The 17,868-nt window shown below is 40.4% G+C and overlaps 1 protein-coding gene across 1 annotated transcript; it reads left to right on the top strand.

Moving 5' to 3' along the window:
* The first annotated feature begins 2,199 nt into the window (after window positions 1-2,199).
* LOC149299106 (dynein light chain roadblock-type 2-like) lies at window positions 2,200-15,319 on the top strand. Its single transcript, XM_089486593.1, has 4 exons — window positions 2,200-2,304; window positions 13,917-13,992; window positions 14,403-14,570; window positions 15,276-15,319. The coding sequence occupies exons 1-4, from the start codon at window positions 2,200-2,202 to the stop codon at window positions 15,317-15,319; spliced, it is 393 nt and encodes a 130-aa protein (XP_089342719.1).
* The last annotated feature ends 2,549 nt before the right edge of the window (window positions 15,320-17,868 follow it).

Genomic DNA, 17,868 nt, shown 5'->3' with positions numbered 1-17,868 from the left:
AACAATGTAGCACTTTGTGAACATCCTGGCCGTGGACCTAACTTGTCAATCCTTCAGCAAACGGTTTATAAAGTGCATATTTAACTTCAATGTTATAATGTGTTAATTTCATGTTATGGCAGGCTCTTTGATCCTCCGCTTTGCTGCACACTAAACTATGTTGTTAACTTACACAAACAATAACAATAGAGTCGAACGTTCTGTAAATTCTTCGATGTAATAATGTTCCTTTGATAGTAGATGTTATTCAAGCCCGCAATGCTTCCCAAGTTTCACTTTTTATGTATTCAAGGTCTATTTATGCATTTCAGTCCTTTGATCGTCTCGGCCAACAGACAAACAAAAAAAAGATAGGGTCAAGGGGCTGGAAAATATTTGGTGTTGGACTTCCAATCAAGTGCACTTCAGTCAAATTATATTTGCTTTATAACACCTGCTGGGGGGGGGGATGGGAAAATATAAAGGATCAAAAAACAGAAAGATATCTTTTAAATCAATGCCCAATTAAATATGTATTTGCTTCTTTTGGAGGCAGATGTCTTATGAGAACTTAACAGGAGGCACAGCAAGGCTCATACTGGCCATTGGGCAAAATGCTTTGTGGGACAGTGCACGATGGTGCCTTCTACGTACCTTTGATCATGGGGTAGATCCCATTCCTTGTATGTAGCCCCCGGCTGGATGCACACACACACACACAACTATCAATAGTCAACTCTGGTATGAAACCAAAAAAAATGAATAAGCGACACATGGCGATGCACTGGTTCAGGAGAACCTGTACACCCAAGTGGGCACGTACAAGACTGATTCACGTTAACAGTAAATAGATATAAAGTAACAGATCCCAACAGGAGCCTTCAAAGAAAAGATACTCAGTACCTACACAGGAGGTCAACAGAAATATCTTGCAAAAGGTATTCAAGTTGAAATGTGTGTTCTGCATGATCTTTATCGACTTGTCACCGAACAGACAATGGGAATGGAAAATGCTATCAATAATAACCTAATGAATACGCATTAGAGCAATGTCTCGGCATCACTTGAATCCAAATGGTACAAGATCATTAACTCTGCTCACAATTAAATTGCAAATGTGATGCTAAAGTTGTACCTTGATACAAAAAGAAAGATGATTCCCCCAAGGCGAGTGCTACAGATCGTTTGCTAACAGGTACCTTGGCTAAAGTAATGAAGGGCAACTGAAAACGTATAGTCTCCAGTTCTTTATTGTTGTTCATTAGATTTCACAAATATATTTTCTACATTTCATTCAATACAACTAATTATTGTAACGTAATAGAAAGTTATTCTTAGGAAGAATTGTTAAATTGTATGATGATACAAGACCAACATGAAAGGGCTGGTAAAGCCTCAATACAAGAATGCTCCAGTAGGGGATGGGCTAAGCCAAGTTGTAGATGTCCATGATGTCCAGACTTGTAGCGTATATTCGTATATCAAAGAAAGCATTTACTCTCAATGCCGTAAAGGGTAAGAGGGCCAGTTGTTTGAACATCGAGCGCTTCTTTTTCATTAGTGTTTACAATCACGTTAATAAATGAGCAGACAGGCGTGATGACAATGACCCATTCATTGAGTATTTAAAGGGATCCATGGATAACCAAGACCATTGTGATAAAAACACATTATTGCTGTACGCAAAATACTTTCATAGGGTACCTCAACTCTCAGGTTCCACCATTTCCATCCTTGGTTATCCGAGAGGCTACAGGATTGATGGTTATTAAATAATAACCTACATGGATCTTCTTCACTGTGGTGGGACACGCAGGGCCATTGCGCAACCAAACAATTCATCCCGCGCAGGGTGCTGAGAACTGCTGCGTGCTCACAATATTCAACAATAAACATGCGTCTGCGTTATATATCCTCGTGTTACATGAAAGCAGCACCTGCTATGTTATTGGCAAGAGGCATGATATGGGAGATTTTAATTACCATATACATACATAAGCAATTTTAATAATTATTAAAAAACTGTAAGGGGTACAATATTTAAGTCTATAAATAAAAGGCACTGTGTCGGTTATTACAGCAAAAGACACTCATTTTCAGCCCTTTATTGCAATTTTAATAACTGCACTGTTTTTTACGCTGTCTCAAGAGGTTTAATGGGAAAACAAGGTATGCTTACTGAACCTGTGCATCGAACTTGTTTATCTATAGCGGTGGTAGATGGAGAACTACACCGAGATACTCAAGCAGCCCACGAAAAGGAAAGGAACGGTGGCTGATGACACAAGAGAAGAGAGAAGCAATGAAGCAGCGTATGACAAGAACGTATGGGTGACAACTACTATACGTGAATTGTTGGGCTAACACGACATGGTAGGCTTGGAGAGCGGACATAATATCATGTGAGCCACGGCTCCAATTTGGGCACTTAATGTCTTCTGCTATCTTATACCGATCTCTATGCAAGCATCGTTGACCCTTAAAATGTTCTGTCTACCTCCTAGGTTCTAAGTAAATCTAAAAAGTGATTTGAAAAAGCCTGGTGCGTTCCAATGTGAAAACAATTGAAATTAAAATGAATACTTTTTACCTCCTAGGTTCTAAATGGACGTATCCAACCCTGTATATAGTTAGAGACTAGTTGGGACAAAAAGTATGGGAGGAAGATGTTGTTCAACCCAAAAGAACATCTAAAATGAGTATATAAAGTCTAAAATAATCTCAGTAAGAAGAGACAGGCACCTATAATAGCATAAGATTACAAGTGGCAGACGACCCAAGAGGATAAGCATATGAATGCACCAGATGAAATAAATGTAATTAAAACAATCCACTTCATTTCGTTTCTGGGAAATAATCAGCTTAAAAAACAAGCTCTGTGTTCCTATGGAAGTAAAGGGCTGGGAAACAAAAGAAATTAACCTGCTGAGTTTCAGGAGCTTCTGTATTCAGGCAATGTTTTAATGTTTTAGTTTTTGGCCACTGGGCGACAAGAAGGGTGAACAGCAGCCCCAAACTGGGACATTAAACAACAAAATGTGGCATGAAGGATGAATTGTTTGGTCATGATACCCATGCACGATGTGGGCACATGGCACGTACATAACGAGTGCAGCTATACAACATACACAGACCTTAGTATGTTCATTGTCACGTTTAAAGAAATGTACACTGAAGAATATGTCAACAATAACTCTTTAAAGCCTTTGCAGCCCCTCTTGGGAAGTAAGCCCCTCGGGGTCACACCAATATTTTCGGCCTTCCAAAGCTCAAAGTTTTGCTTGCGGAGACACCCAGTTATCCAGAGAAAACCCAACACCAGCCTGTTAAATACAATGTATAAAATGTTGGGGGGGGGGTAAGGGGCAATAATGGCACTGACCAGCTGTTGAAGTTGGGGGCACGGGAGGAATTTTCGCACCAGGGCCCTGTGGTTTCTAGTTACTCCCCTGCGACCACCTGTAAGGGGCTAGCACCATCCCTTTATGAAGCCCCCCGGTGGAAAGGACCACTAGTTTGCTGATATGCCTTTAGTTCCATAATTGTTAAATTGCTAATAATTAAAATATGCCTTGAGCATTGCCTTGGCTACGTGATTACGTGTGATAAACAACAGTGCAAAAGCATTGTTACGGCTTCTACAAGTGTCACAAATAGTGATAAAAAAAAGTACTTTTTTTTAAAAAAAAACTGATAAAAGAAAAGCTTTGTGTCATAAATCAAGCGAGTGAATTATAGTGATGACTTCAGGAAGGTCAATAAACCTAAGGTAAGCTTAGACCCAATAAATCTCCTTTTGGATTTAAGTTACGAAGCCTGTGCAGCGCTATTCAGTATTATATTTATAAATGTTGTGGCTACGTTTTTAGCTATGAAATGCTAGAAAATTCTTCTCGTACGGATCTCCTCCAGGCTGCCAACATGCGCTAAACACGTTTTAAGTACTTCTATTTTTAAACATATAAAGTGCCCTTTACATTAATCACGTACATACTCAGCAAGGCTCTCAAGAAATCTCCTATTTGAATATACGTAGAATAAATCCCTTTCCTGGCGAGGTGGCATCACCTGGTTTCAGTTACCAAGCCATTTCTTACCGATTCATCTGGGCATACTATGCGGTTTCCCGAACGCGGGAAGCAAATAAAACACGATTTAGCAAAATGGGATTATTTATTTATTTATTTATTTATTCACCAAGGGCTCAGTTTGCTCATCGGGTTAATTCTCAGAAGTGGTTATATTATGAAGGCCCACTTACAATCTGCAAACTCCCAGGGAGTTCTGCTTTCACGGGTCACCAAGAAATATTATCTGCAAGAAACCGGTGTCTGTGTGTTTCACTAAGCTAGTGGAAAATACCAAATCCCCTAAATAGCGATCCCGATTTAGAAAATATCTTATTCAGCTCTTTGCGGGTAAGTAAGTAACTTTATTCAAACACTTTCTAAAAGGTGCCTTTATTCTCAGCAAAGAATAGATTTCCATACTAATAGAATAAGTTCATTTTGGACAGTTTGGACATTTTGTCTATTAAAAAAAGCAGAACATTTTTCCTACAATGGCCAGGGTAGCGTGGCAAAAGCAAGAGTTATCGACAAATTTGGGGGATCACAAGCAAAAAAAATCTGATTCCTGAAAACTTTTAGGTCAACGGACTGGGCTTCTCACTGCCTTGTGCCAATCATACTCTCCAAATGTATCTCATCTAAAATAAAGCTACAAAAATTGGGAATGCCAAACACGAACCACAATGGAGTATCCAACTTGATGGGGTCTCCATTGTTGCACCTCTTTATTCATTTATTTTGGCTCATTGGACATTTTGGGCTGAGATTACTAAAAAGCCGTTCTCCAGGCTTCTGATTTTTAAGCACTTTGATCAAATATATCTGCCAAAGAATGATGATGAAGCCAGGACATTCCATGGAAAGGAATTCAAAGAGCTAGGTAAAGCAGACACACGTCGGAATCAAAGCACATGTATTCACATTAGTGTGTTGAAGGCCTGATGTATACTGAAGACTGGCTGGTGGACCTGCTAACTATGAGTGCCAAGTTCCTATGGCATTTTAGGAGGCTTCAGATGGAGCCAACTTGGAAAGTAAAGCTGGATTGAGAAAGTAGGCACGCGGAGGTAAAACGAGAGAAGGAATGTGGTACCCGTGGGTGCGCTTCTGAGCGCACAGGCAACATATTTTCAGTATTTTATTATTAAATGTATCAAAACAGAGGGTACAATTAATACACACTGTGTACAAATCAAGTTGAAATAATCCAGAGAAATATATTTTCCATCAGGGTTTCCTCTTGTTTTACAAAATGTACAACACTGCAGCATCCTACAGCATTTATCTGCCTTAGATGAATATTGGGAGTTTGCACAATATGTATATTCCTGGGAATGTTTGTAGCTGGCCACTCTGCCCAATCCTCTAATCGTCCTGGGTTGGGTTCTTGGGCACGCACCATCATCGGCGAAGAGATGATGGGATATTATTACTAGATCGCATGTGAACTGTGAATCCAGCCCAAACTGATTTCTCCCAACCATTTGCAATTCAGTGTCTAAGTACATAACATGACTACTGGACACATCTACTACTATGCTGGTTCCAAAGTACTGTAGGTGAGCCAAGATCTCCCATGGACAGCAGAAAAAAAGGAGTGATCAAATAAAGCCATTTGATTGCGTCTGCACAGAGAACCCCCCACTTGTGTTTGCCATGTGTCACCACAGCATGAACGAGCCTGCGGGTCTTTGATATTACTAGATCCATTGGCCAACATGGATCTTTAAGTAATTTCTCCAGCGGTTGTAACATGCAGTCACCGTGTTGCATCTCATAGCCGTTCATAAAGAAAACCTTATATCTTTTAAAGACATCTATTCTAAGGAAACCCTCCGTAATCCATCTGCTGATGAGCTTCCATTACTATCAATATCTCTAAAGGTTACCCCAGTGAAAGGCATTCTTTCTAATAAATCTCTGCACGGTCCGCCTGTACCTGGACCGCTAATAAAATCAATTTGCATATGATATAAAGAAATGTATGTTTGTACTTATTTGCGTTGGCTCTCAAAGGTGAAGAAAGTGACCGTTAACATTCCTATTAGCATACAAAAGCAGCAACATCTGCTGCAATCTTAATAAGCTTATTACCTGCAGTTCATCATTGTATTATGTGCAGTTGGTCACCTCTGCCCTTACCAGCGGGTGTATCAGGTTCTAGAAGATGAGGCCGATTCGGTGGTAGGTTAGGTAAGGCTCGCTGCATATAGAAATATCCTACAGGTAAAAGAAAATATACATATGTCCCAAGCTGTCTCTTTTACAGTAAGCACATTAATTATTCATGCGCACAGACCCTCCCCCCCCCAGCGCCTTTTAAAACAATATCTTGGCAGAATTCATTAACAAAGTTATGCCAACAATTAAATAAACCTGCATGACATTAAGTGGAGTGATGGCTTCAGCAGCGAGGGTGAAATGATATTAGCTGGGCCAAGGGCGCCACCTTGAGGGACTCGTCTATAGTGCAGGTCTCTAAAAAGCCTTACTAAATAGTAAAGAACAGCCTATATAATACATACAGTGATAGATTAATTAAAATATATAACATAGACCCTCATACCATGGATGGGACGCACAGATCTCATGTATCCTCAAGTTCAGTTAGCAGAAAGCCATCTTCAATTATCACATTACACTTCAGGTTCTTCAGGTTTTATCGAAGTTTTTTTTTGGGGGGGGGGGGGGGTTATATTTCTGTCTTCCAAAAAAAGAAATTTGAAGTTGATTCCTAAATGAAGATAAACCGCAGGTATAGTGCTACCTTCGGCAGAAGCTGCAGCTCTGGAGCTACCCGCCTCCTCCATGGTATGAAGCGTCTCGCCCCCAATGGCTGGAGGTGGGTAAAGGGGCAAATGCATCTAGGAGGATTCTGCACCATAAACATTTAAAGGTATCATGTAGCTTTCATATGTATTTGAGTGCATATGGTGGCTCGAATGTCTCTTTAGGGGGCAATTTCTACAGTACTGCAGTCCATCTACACCTGTGAGGGAGGCAGACATAACTTCAAGCAGACTAACCGGCAAGTTTACAACAGTTTTGGTACTTACCAGTCTCCACCTAAATGCAAGCCGTACCTTAACTCTTACTCTTGTGGGTCCGATATGACAATCTAGCGGGAGCCAACTAATATTAAATGCATGTTTGTTTTCCTTCTTACAGCCCTAGAATGCTCAACTGTGACACAACGCACAATGCACCCTCAGAGCCTGTGGCGTTAGGGTGTTGATGGATCAAGTCTAAAATGATCTACAATGTCCAGTGGCGAATACCTGTGAATACCCCGTCACACATGCTTAACTCGTAAAGTTTACAGACCTGAGAGCTAGACTGCACGCTTCCCTGAGCACTTTTTCCTACAAGAGCCAAGTTCTAACCTCTGTTTTTGCTCCTTCTGTAACTTTTATGCCTTGCCCACTCTTGGTAGCCCAGCTGTTTACATTCTTCCAAGGTAACCTCATCCATCATAAACCCACATCCTGCTGGAACAATCAAGGCCCCGCGTTATATACACAGCACACGTGTAGGCTCACGTATATAAACACTCATCAGGACCCATTTGTGCGTAAGTATGGTGTATATATTTATCAGCCGACCAAGATCCAAATCCAATACAGTAATATACTCAGTTATCCATTTACTCTGTAGTAAACACCTCCAGCTTGGCTCCGCTCTTAGATATATCAGAATTACCTCTTTCCAGCTGTGCAAATAGAGGTTCTCTGAAGATCAGAACTTCGTCGTATCAAGTGTGTTACATTAACGGCGTGCGTTACAAGTGCCCATTTTCTTAAACAAGTCATTTGAAGGCCTTTGCTGTTAGCGCTGCCAGGTGCGATCCAGTAAAACATAAAAGACACCCTGATGAATACTTTGTTTCTTAAGGAACATGATTTGGCTCAACTTGGAGCCGAAGACATTTGGAGGCCCGCAACCAGTTAACCTACAGCTTACCAAAGGCGGCGCAAATTGAACTAGTTGGAAATATTATTTGAGTAAATATCACCTACTCTGTAAAATGTTAGCCGTGGTACGGTTTCAAAAGCAACGGTCTACCATTACAAACGAAAAGAACCACTTGGGATAACGACTCTGCCTTTTCCTGTTTTTATGGAAAGCAAAGAGCGTTGAGTTGGTCTTGGTTGGGCGAGGCGTTCATATAAAGTGTGGGTGGAGGAGAGAACTCGATGACTAGGCCCATTGTGAGTCTAAAACCTTGAAAGAGTGGGAGAAAGATAACATCAAAGAATGAAGAATACAAGAAAGGAGGAAATGGAACAGAAGTTTAAAAACCAAAGCCATAAAGGCAGACTATTACGAAAATACAGAGGGCTTGGACAACATATCAGTATCTGTCCAGCCCGAGAACACCACGGTGTGCGCCATGTCTGAAGGGGAATGGAAAATACAGAATGCCAAGGAATGAGGGGAAAGATGGAGGATTAATGGATTGGAATGGAAGGTTTGGGCGAGGAACAGAGATGATGAAAGGAACGCTGGCTGGATAGAAGGCAAACATTGATTAGGAGGACGCAGGGAATTCAAACCACACTGCCAAGGAAATAAAGGAGAATCCTAACAGCATGAAATGAAACAGAAATGAAAAAGCTAGTTTTTGTGGATGTTATCATTAGACTTGTGCATTCGTCTTCGGGCGAACATGGAAACGAACAAGAAGAGTACGTTTTCGTGTTCGTTCCGAAGACACGCCGAAGAGAAGACAGCGGCGGTAAAACGTAGGCGAAGACGAAGACACACACCACGAAGATCTTCGTGATTGTCTTCGTCTTCGTCTACCATTGCCCCCCCCCCTCTTCTAACTTACCTTGTCTTCGCGGCAATTCCCGGAAGTGGAAATCCGCAGGTTCGCCGTCACGGGTTACAGGGCAGTGCGAATGAGCCTATTGGTCGCCTACAGGGACCTCCTCTGGCATCAACCAATTGGTTGATGCCAGAGGAAGACCCTGCAGGTGACCAATAGGCTCACTCGCACGGTCTTTGTAACCCCTGACAGCGAACCTATGGATTTCCGCTCCCATTAACCCCTTCGATGCTGCGTTATCTAACACAGCATCGAAGGGGTTAACGGGAGCGGAAATCCATAGGTTAAAGGGCCGTGCAAGCGACCAATAGGTTCACTTGCACGGCCCCTTAACCCTTTAACATTTAACTAATTGACCAATAAAGTCGCTCGTACGGACATGTAACTAATGGAACAGGGAGGGAGACCAGTGGCATCGGCAGGGTAAGTTGCAGCATTGAGGTTTTAAAACCCCAATGCTGCAACTTGCCCTGCAGATGCCACTGGTCTTTAACTAATTGAACAGGGAGGGAGACCAGTGGCATCGGCAGGGTAAGTTGCAGCATTGGGGTTTTAAAACCCCAATGCTGCAACTTACCCTGCAGATGCCACTGGTCTCCCTTCCTGTTCAATTAGTTAAATGTCCGTACGAGCGACTTTATTGGTCAATTAGTTAAATGTTAAAGGGTTAAGGGGCCGTGCAAGTGAACCTATTGGTCGCTTGCACGGCCCTTTAACCTATGGATTTCCGCTCCCGTTAACCCCTTCGATGCTGTGTTAGATAACGCAGCATCGAAGGGGTTAATGGGAGCGGAAATCCATAGGTTCGCTGTCAGGGGTTACAAAGACCGTGCGAGTGAGCCTATTGGTCACCTGCAGGGTCTTCCTCTGGCATCAACCAATTGGTTGATGCCAGAGGAGGTCCCTGTAGGCGACCAATAGGCTCATTCGCACTGCCCAATAACAATTAGTTAAATGTTATTGGTCGCTCGTACGGACATTTAACCCGGCACAGACTAACTAATTGAACAGGGAGGGAGACCAGTGGGATCTGCCGGGTAAGTTGCAGCATTGAGGTTTTAAAACCCCAATGCTGCAACTTACCCTGCAGATGCCACTGGTCTCCCTCCCTGTTCAATTAGTTAAAGACCAGTGGCATCTGCAGGGCAAGTTGCAGCATTGGGGTTTTAAAACCTCAATGCTGCAACTTACCCTGCCGATGCCACTGGTCTCCCTCCCTGTTCCATTAGTTACATGTCCATACGAGCGACTTTATTGTTCGCTCGTACGGACATTTAATTAATTGAACAGGGAGGGAGACCAGTGGGATGTGCCGGGTAAGTTGCAGCATTGGGGTTTTAAAAGTCTGCACGAGCGACCAACAGAGTGGCTCATGCAGACTTTTAAAACCCCAATGCTGCAACTTACCCGGCACATCCCACTGGTCTCCCTGTTCTATCAGTTAATAAATGATAGAACAGGGAGACCAGCGGGATCTGCCGAACAAATACGGCACCAGGAGTTTAACAGTCTGTACGAGCGACCCTATTGGTCGCCAGCAGGGGGCTCGTCTGCCATCAACCAATGGTTGATGGGAGGCTGTTCTGTTTACATCTAAACCCCTGGCCCTCAACGTTTAGATCATCACCTCTTGTTCTAATATTTCTCCTCCTTTAAAAAGTGCCTCATGTCTTTTGCTATATCCCTTTGTGTATGTAAAGCTTTCTATCACATCCCCTCTCCCTTCTTTCCTCCAAGCTGTACATATTGAGCTCTCTTGATCTTTCCTTCACGTCAGCTAAATCTTTGTCAATTTTATAATGTATTTGCCTCCTTACCAATTACCAATAAACACTAAAACTCTTTATAAATACTGACTCCATTCAGACTCGTCGTAAACTAGCCTAGAAACAACATACAACAGAGTAAATTAGTGATAATTAAGGTTAATAGGCGAACCATGCGGTGCTAGAAATTTACCTTATCTACCCGTTGAAAGGCTTTCTTCACACATGTGATTTCTTGGTTATCTGGTGTAATATTTCTCAAGAAGTACCTCGTCAAGCTCAAGGAATTGCGTTTTGTTTTTCATTTTCCAACTGCGTCTCCCAGTTTGTTTGGTTTGTCCAAAGGGGTTGAAGTGCGGTTGCATCTTTCTGCACCCAACTGTACTTATTGATAGTAAGTCAATAAGGTGGGCCACCACGAGTAGACAAATCCAAGGTCTAAAGAAACCATGGCTCCTAAAATGTAGACAACTTTGGTTATGGTCTGACAGTCGTAGCGCCATATAATGTAGAGATGTACAAAGAAATGAAGTTGAGTGAAATGAAGCTTCCCGATTCTTTGGGATTGGAACTGATTTAATTGTGTGGTTTCTTCAGAGATACCTTTAAGTTCTATTTCCTATTCTATTCCAAATCCACATTCAAAGCATTGTCTATTTGTTCTCCTGAAGAGGTTCCTCTGCATTTTATCTCACTTGCTCTTTCAAACCAGTAACATTCTGATTCATAAAATAAATTAATTAATTCAGTTCTTTGATCTCTGTGTAAAGGTGTTTTCAGTCTCATTCAGGTCCATTGTGCTTTCTGGTCCAACTCCTTGTTAAGCCAACAAGCCGCAGTCCCTCTTTAGTCAGCCGCGTGTTCCTGGAACAGAATATTTATGTTACTTTGGCAGACGTACTATGAAAAACATATATACTGTTAATAATCTTGCTGATCACGCTGCCTTAAGGATGTCTCTGATCGCTAAAGAGCAGTGCAAAGTTGCCAATTTTGATATGAAATCACTGATGGCTTCCAACAGTTACAAATAACAACAAACATTACAGAAATGTCATAGCAGACAGCAAGCAATGTAGTCCTAGTTAACACAGGACACTTGGCAACTATCAGTGAGCCCAACTACACTAATGTTCATGGTGCAGCATGGATATTTTTAAATTCTGTCCCTGTAGGGCACACTTGGACACAGTTTTATATCTTCCCTCCCAGTACATACACACATCGTGTATTCCTGCACCTATTAATCTGATACTGTCTCTTTTAAAGAGACAGTCATTTTATTTCTATGACCGGTCACCTAATGGTTGACAGCATCAGGTCCCTCTGCGTAGCCTTCATAAATAATATCCCTCTCAAGCTGATCCCGCTTATTAAGGGATCTCTAGTCTGCTAGACAGATTAATGCCCCGGATTAAAGAAAGGTTAAGGTTTATAATGGGTTTTTATTAATAAAAGAAACAGCAAAGCCAAAAACTTCTTCCAATCTGTGATTTGGAAGAAAAAAAGCTCCTAAATCAGCAAAAAGGTAACAAGAGCTCTTATTTTATTAGCAGCCCCATTGTGTATTCTAGCTCTGGGACACATTGGTACTTTCCATAAAGGCAAAAATGTCCTCAAAAATGTTATTACCCCAAACACTTCATTATAATTAATTCTAAATTGGATATTTTTTATAAAATATAACTTTTTATAAATCGTTTCTTGACTTCCAAAGTAAAGTAGAATATTTGTGCAATCAGCAGAAGCATTCAATTGGTTTCCATGGCGACTACTCCAGATGCAGCTCTTTACCTCATGATAATTAAATTAGGTTTTAATTACATTAAACTATAGATTATTACCTAAAAAGTGATTGTAGTATAGCTAAGACAATTGTTACTTTTTCACCTCTACAAATATTTATAGCTTACATATTCATAACGCAAACATTTTCAGTAACAAATCAGGACATAAATTGCAACATAAAATATTTATGCACAATATTCATCGCTCCAATAATTGGAGGTCTGGAGCAGCAGCTTGATGTATAAAACACAGTAAAATAATGAAAATAAGTTTTTTTTTTGGTTTTTACCTCATAATGTCTTTCTGATTTTTTACTCTCGTTATCCAGGGCAGGTGAGGGGGTTCTTTTGGTTTTTCAGAACAGCTCAATTATTATCAATCAAGAAGGCTTGCATGCCGCTACACATTTAAATTCTGCATAAAATAATAAAATATTTGTTATTATTATTACTATTATTATAAGCACCATCATCATGTTGTTGCTATTATTAATTATTATTATATTTATTAATTAGCAATATGCACATTTAATAATAATGGTGCAACACAGCGTGTGAACCATGTGCTGCACCCTGCAGTACCACGAAGTGACCACCAGAGGTGCTAAATCCCCGTAACTGCCAACTTCAGCCATGTGACATTGTTTTAAACACAAAAGATACAATGTAACTGCATTCTCGTGCTTAGATTAGATGAACCATGTTGTGAAAATGAGTTGTTTGTAGCTTTGTGAATGTTTGTTTTTACGCAAACTATATAAATAACACAACTCCATATGGTTTGCAGTAAAACGTGTTTTTCTGGAGCATTAAGTAAGTCTTTAGTGTTTGGAATTTTATGCCTGTGGCTGAATAGCCGAGTGGCAAGTTCCGGTGGTCGCTTAGCAACCGAGTGAAGCCAAGTTTGTTGTCAGTTTAGTGCGGTGGAGAAGCAGGATGGTGAGTGCATGGGCTGTGAGCTAATAGGGGGTAAATGGGGCACATTTGTAGACATTTAATACCTGATTAATGATACTTGCATGCAGAATGTCTGATGTTTTCCAGGGATGTTGCTGTATTGATGTATATATTTGAACTGTAGCCATCTAGATGATTGATATTCCACCACCAGCCCTTTGTGGTGGTTCCTGATGAAGCACCACTAAACCAATCCTAATTTGATACAAAAAAAGTAGTCTACATATTGCCATTGCTGCAGATTTTCACATGCTCCTTTTCCAGTAGGTTTCAGGAATGTATTGAGGGGCTGTATTCCATCTATGGTTGCCCTGTATGGGGCATTTATCAAGGAGATACCTGGTTACATGAGCCTGGAGTGCTCATTTCTTTAAATTAATTGTAAAAACGCTCAGTTGTGTAAATGGGTGTAGAAAGCAGGGGGCTGATGGGGTCCGATTCCCCTCATATGCACTGCCAAAGATGAGGGGCTTGTAAAGTCACGTCGGTAGGCGAATCGCCTTTTTAATCTGAATGTTTTTTCTTGTAGGCTGAAGTCGAGGAAACCCTGAAGAGGATTCAGTCTCACAAAGGCGTGATTGGAACCATCGTGGTCAATTCAGAAGGTGATACATTTCATACATTGTTGCCGCCTGCATTTCCTAAACACAATACATATTACCTTTATAAACACAAACAGAAGAATACCATGTTTTGAAAATAAATGTGTGAAGATGCAATCTCTTTGGTGTGTGAGAAGTGGAGATAGTAACAATAGACATCCATGTAACGATATGAATGCAATCCTCTTCCATGTATAAAGAATGAGGAAAAGAAAATCTGTTAGAGATTTAACCCCCAAAAAACTAGATTTAGTAAATGAAATGAAAGCATACAAAAGTTAGGAATTGGGTTACGCTCCTCTATGTATTTTATTAACTTATATGATATATTTAGTGGAATCTAGCCATTTTTTTTTTTTTTGCCATCTTGCTGCATATTATCATTTTCCTCTCTCTTCCATATCATTTTGTAGGCATCCCTATAAGGACTACTATGGACAACTCTACCACAGTGCAGTATGCTGGCCTCCTTCACCAGTTGTCAATGAAAGCCAGAAGTACTGTTCGGGATATCGATCCACAAAACGATCTGACGTTTCTCAGAATCCGATCAAAGAAGCATGAGATAATGGTTGCCCCAGGTATTACGAAACATATCGTATTAGATAATGTATTACAAATGATAAAAAATAAATAGGGTGCAAACAGCACAGGCATATCTAGGAATCCTTGCTTTGACAACAAGTAATTACATCGGGTCCTAACATATTTGAATTAAGTGCTGGTGCTCATGGTGGGATATCTAGAAAATCCAGTCTAGTTGTTGCCCTCAAGTCCAACAGTTTGACACCCCCCAGGATACTCAAACAGATGCACAGACAAGCTGGGGGTAGCCATGGTAACCAACCGCTACAGCTGTTGTGGCACTACATCTCCCATAATGCTCTACCAGACCTAGGGCTATGATAGGATTGGTTGAGCATCATAAGAACACAGTTCCCCAAAAGATGTAAATCCACCTCTTTCCTATAGTACATGGGTGTCCAGCCTGCGGCCCTCCAACTGTTACAAGACTACCTCTCCCATACACCCGCCGGCCCCTTAGCATTATGGGAGATGCAGTCCTGAAGGAACCGGAGGGCCACACGTTGGACACCCCTGCTATAGTATATAACATTTACTTTAACTGCTCTAAATAGTTCTTACTGCTAAATGTAATCTCTCTATAGATATGCATCATAAAGTAAATCTAAACACTTTTTCATGTCATAAATGAACACGTGGAGACTATACTTAGTTTAAGAAATTTAAATACCTGATTTATCTTATCACTTTTTCCCCCCCAGACAAAGAGTATCTACTTATTGTCATCCAGAACCCATCGGAATAGAATGCCACTTCAGCGAATGAATTATAATTTTCTGTAAAATGCGGTGAATATGATCTTACGTCATTTCTACCTGTAAAGCGGCTTTTTCTGTGTATAACTTATTACAAGTATAACTATGTAAACAGAAATCCTTTCAACCGTGCATAGCAAATATAATTAAAATTAGTTTTTTGACAATGTTTTCATTATTGTCTCATGTTGTCAGTTTGTGGGGTTTGTTGCTTTTTAGAAAACTAGCAACAGTAACCAGTGTTTGACCGGATGTGAATGTCTCAGCAGGGGTCACCTCTTGTAAATTCAAGTTAGACATGGTAGTTTGGCACCCAATAGGAAACTGTTCTGCTGATCACCTATTGGCTGTTCACACTAAGGATGGCTGGAAAGGGGTAAAACCTTCTGTGTGTTCATGAATGAAAACATTGTGCAAGCTTCATCGCAGAACACCTGTAATTAAGGTCCTTAACGTCTTGCAAAACTATCCCTAGTGTTTATACCCCCTAGTAAATAAAGCCACTCTCACATAAGTCATTGGATACAGTGAAATCTACAGCATGTCTCAAAAGCATTTGAAGGCTAGGTAACCACCTAAATGCCAACGAGACCACCAACTGCAAAACCATCTGTCACCAAGTATGAGTATGAACTTAAAAAAACATCCTTTGTAGAAGCCACTGTAAGAACTATGCATATTCATAAATGCATTAAAGTGAATTCATGAAAGATTGGACACATGCACATTGCTTGAGTAACCAAACTCTAACCTTAATGGAAGTTTTCTAAGAGCGTGTCTGAATACAAGCTTGCTGCTGCCAGTTATCTTATTTTGTTTATCACTATAAGATCGCCTTTGCACATATCCTATAAACTGGTAGCAGTAGGCACCGCGCAGTTTGTAAAGTTAATTAGACCTAGCTTACTTGTGTGTTATGCTTTCCCTGTTCATATATATATAGTCTGTGCATATGTACATTCATGACTATTAAGAGGTTGGGCACAACAAGAACAGGATTCAAAACGTAGGTGGAATAGCTTACTTTGTCATGTGTGTCTGGAAGGATGCTCTCCAGGGCCGGTCTCTCCAATGGCGACGGTGGCTCACACAGTACATGGTCTCATTGACCTATGGCATGGGTCTGTCATGCCCAGGTTAGATAGTGCTCTACAACATTAAACATACCCACTGCCAATTATTGTACATCTCCCCAATATAGTGGTGTTTGGTTAAGAGTTCACTGACTCATCTAATTTCTTGTGGACAGCCAGACATTCGGCATCAATTTTGCCAACGTCAGGAACCGATTACAATGAATGTATTGAATACTGTTGTGTGAAGGTCTGTATTTGTGTAGTCACTTACAAATCGCTCTATAGTATCAGACACCAAAGGGTTTATATATCCATTTGCCCAGTTGCTTTTGTTATGTGCATTGTGGTTTATCCCATATAGTGAGAATCAATAGATTCCCAAAGCATTTTGAGTTCTCTTGAGGGTAATAAGAGGGTAACAGATTTCTCTTTCAGGCTCTCATTCCCCCACTTTTACATTGGTTGAATGCCAATAGCACCAAAGTTTGTTGTAAAGAGGTCCATACATTATTCCCATTTTTAAAGACTTCTCAGGATTTAACTTCTACAGCTACCTTCTTTATAGAAACGGCAAGCTCCCTCTGTTCATATCGAATAATTGAAGGTAAAATAGAACAAGGGACTTGAGTCAAACTTGTTTATTGAAGGACAATGAATTGAAGATAGAATTGATAAAGTACATGATCATAGGTATGCTTACCAATAAAGATAATAAAATGCAACATACCTGTGGAATACAGTGCTCCTCTACCCCAACTCCCCTTTTCTTTATCTTATATACTTTTTGTCTTGTTGTAAGTTCTTCAATAAACTTGGCATCATGACTTATGACCTTGAACATGGCTCACAGTGTTTATTCATAAACACCTGCAGAACCTTGAATGTAACTATCTTGGTATGTATAAAATCTGCTTTTGGTGTGTAGGGGGAAGAATCAGAACCCAGCACAAGTTTAGTTAACCATTTCACTTGCATATTTATAGTCAATGTATATTAGAGCGTGTAGCATTCTAAATTAAAGCGTGAGTACAGTAAATCTAATTAACAATGAAGAAACTATTTATGCTTAGTAAAATATACCTGTAACAAGAATGCATGTTTATCCTATTTCTTTATTAAAATGTAACAAACATTAATACCATAAATCTGGAAGAGATTTATACATTTATAGCCTGGAATAGGCCATGTTCTTGCATCAAAGCTTATAAAATAAACGTAAATACACATTATTAAAATTTGTAAAGCATCCAGCCCCCCCCCCCCTTTGTATTTATTCCCCAATTGTTAAATATTAGATGTTTGACGCTTAGAAGTCTTTATTTAGGTCTGATCTTCCGGTGACCACTGCTTCCTGCATCTATTTATATCTCCAGCAATTAGACTAGTGGATTCTGGCCCTGCAGAAATTAGAGTTGTGAATACAACATGACAAGTTTAATGCCACAATAATGTAGAAATGTATA

The sequence above is a fragment of the Sceloporus occidentalis genome, unplaced genomic scaffold, assembly GCF_023333645.1.
Source record: "Sceloporus occidentalis isolate IW3139 unplaced genomic scaffold, rSceOcc1.0.p SCAF_29, whole genome shotgun sequence".
In the NCBI taxonomy this organism is placed as follows: Eukaryota; Metazoa; Chordata; class Lepidosauria; order Squamata; family Phrynosomatidae; genus Sceloporus; species Sceloporus occidentalis.
The sequence above is the reverse complement of the archived record's forward strand: the minus strand, read 5'-3'. Positions and strand labels throughout refer to the sequence as shown.